The 2,181-nt window shown below is 23.4% G+C and overlaps 1 protein-coding gene across 1 annotated transcript in view; it reads left to right on the forward strand.

Moving 5' to 3' along the window:
• Positions 1-1,854: 1,854 nt before the first annotated feature.
• LOC126908220 (uncharacterized) overlaps positions 1,855-2,181 on the forward strand; it is a 1,489-nt gene continuing 1,162 nt past the window's right edge. The window contains exon 1 of the mRNA XM_050690132.1: positions 1,855-1,875. Coding sequence (XP_050546089.1) covers positions 1,855-1,875 — 21 coding nt within the window. The remainder of the gene's footprint in view (positions 1,876-2,181) is intronic.

The following is a 2,181-nucleotide window of genomic DNA, read 5'->3' on the forward strand; positions in this document are numbered from 1 at the left end:
TAAAAAAAAAAAAAAAAAAAACATTAATATTTTAATAAACTTTTTTTTATATATCATAATAGGTGTTCAAGTTTTGAACTAAACAAAACAGTGTAATTATTTATAGGTTCCAACAACGCAACTTGAACTTAAGAGGTCTCAAAGTAAATTGTTCTAGTGGAGAACTTAAAAACTACCTCTTTATAAATTTCAATGACCTTTACTTTTAATAGAAATTTCTGAAAATTGACATTATTTTTAACGAAAAAAAATTATTTACTTACTTCCCTAATATAGCACCAATGATTCGTTGGTAAATGTTTAATTATTTTAAGATAATTTTTTTTGCCTAATATACTTCTAAATGTACAATTTGTAGTAAATAATTCAGTTTTACCACAAATTTCAGTGAGCCTCATAAACACTACATCATTGAGGAAAATAATTTTTAGGATTTTTTTCTAAATTGTTAATTCTATCAAATGCCTTATAGTATTGGGTTTTAAAGACCATTTATATTTTTAGTATTTTCATCAAGTGCAAATTTAGTTTCATATTATTTTAAAAATAAAAAATTCAATCATCATTTAATGTATTAAAAAATATTATTTTGACAAATTTTATACAATTCTATTGTGTTTGTAAAAGATTAATTATATAATAATATGAAAATAAAAATACAGTAGTTACAGTTTTTAAATAACTTACAAGTTTAAATAAAATATTGTTTGATTTAAATAAAAAACTACAATAATATGTAATTAAATAATTTCTGGTTTCATCTCCCAGAAATAAAAATCCTACACTTTAAAAATTTTTTAACGGTAACAAATATATTTAGTTTGATAAAATGATAGAAAAAATATTTCATATATTTTTCTGCTTATAATAATTTTGATTTTTGATCAATTTTATAATTGATAATTATTTGTTTAGCATACAATAGTCGTCACTTTTCATAGGTACGAGTCGATATTAACCATCATAGAGAAATCTTATCTTTAATAATTCAGATCTATTAATAGACGCATTGTTGAACGATATGGCAAAAATAAATTTCCTTGATAAATATCATAAAAATAATTTATGGCCCATTTGAACAGATTGTTGTCTGAAGTATTATTAAAACCCAAATAATGACGAATTTGTTTTTTAAGTCTAAAACTATTTTAAAATACTTAGGTGGTTGATCTGAAAAACAAATTAGTAGAATAAAATTGTTTGAAATTATTTATTTTACCTAACCATCAAACTAAAAACAAAGTTCTCATTAAAGACTAATAAGTATTTTATCCTCGAAGAGATGAAAAAAATGTATTTAACTACATGTTATTGTAAAGTTGTTTGAATCGAACAATATTGTCTTTTACAAGAATTTAAAATTTCTAATAGTTTCCAAGAACATGAATATCTTATCCTTAATGATTCACTCGTCATAATTGATAAAAATCCTAAAAACATTTAATGTAGACTGAATAAACTGATTATTAATATCATTGTTGTGTCGGATAGGGTGGTTTTTGTGAATAGATGTTATTACGACCTATGTTAATTGGTCGGCCGTTGGAATAATAGTCTATTGTATTTTTTTTATCTAAGACTAGTACACCGCGATACACATAGTCGTTCGTTTGGCGTGTTACAAAATAAAATAATTATATCACTTTTCATTAATGATGAATATTGTATTTTAATAAATTATAACAAAATCTGAGCATGCGAATATAATGTATTTATTTAATAATAATATTCCCGCTCACTCCTCATTAGAGTAATTAACTTTTCTGAAATTAGACAATCTAAATTAGTTCAGATACTTAGAAAAATGAGGTTCGCAAAGTTTCAGGTAAATTATANGTTCAGATACTTAGAAAAATGAGGTTCGCAAAGTTTCAGGTAAATTATATCATTCCACAAATCGCCTAAAGTTTAAAACCACTATAATTTTCAGTTACCATATGTTTTTTATAGTTTATTTTTTAGGTCTTTTAAAAAAAGTTTTCCTAAAGTTTCAAATTTTTGAGTTAATATACATGATGATATTTTTATAAAGACAGGTAGCTAAATGGTTTATATGATATCAATATCGCAGTCACTTTTTTTTTATTGTTTATTATCAACTATGACTATCATAGATATACTTTCTGTATTGTCAGTTAGTGTATTTATAAACTCACAACAATGTGCCTTACTACCATTGAT

This window comes from Daktulosphaira vitifoliae, unplaced genomic scaffold (genome assembly GCF_025091365.1).
Source record: "Daktulosphaira vitifoliae isolate Bord-2020 unplaced genomic scaffold, ASM2509136v1 Scaffold_5, whole genome shotgun sequence".
In the NCBI taxonomy this organism is placed as follows: Eukaryota; Metazoa; Arthropoda; class Insecta; order Hemiptera; family Phylloxeridae; genus Daktulosphaira; species Daktulosphaira vitifoliae.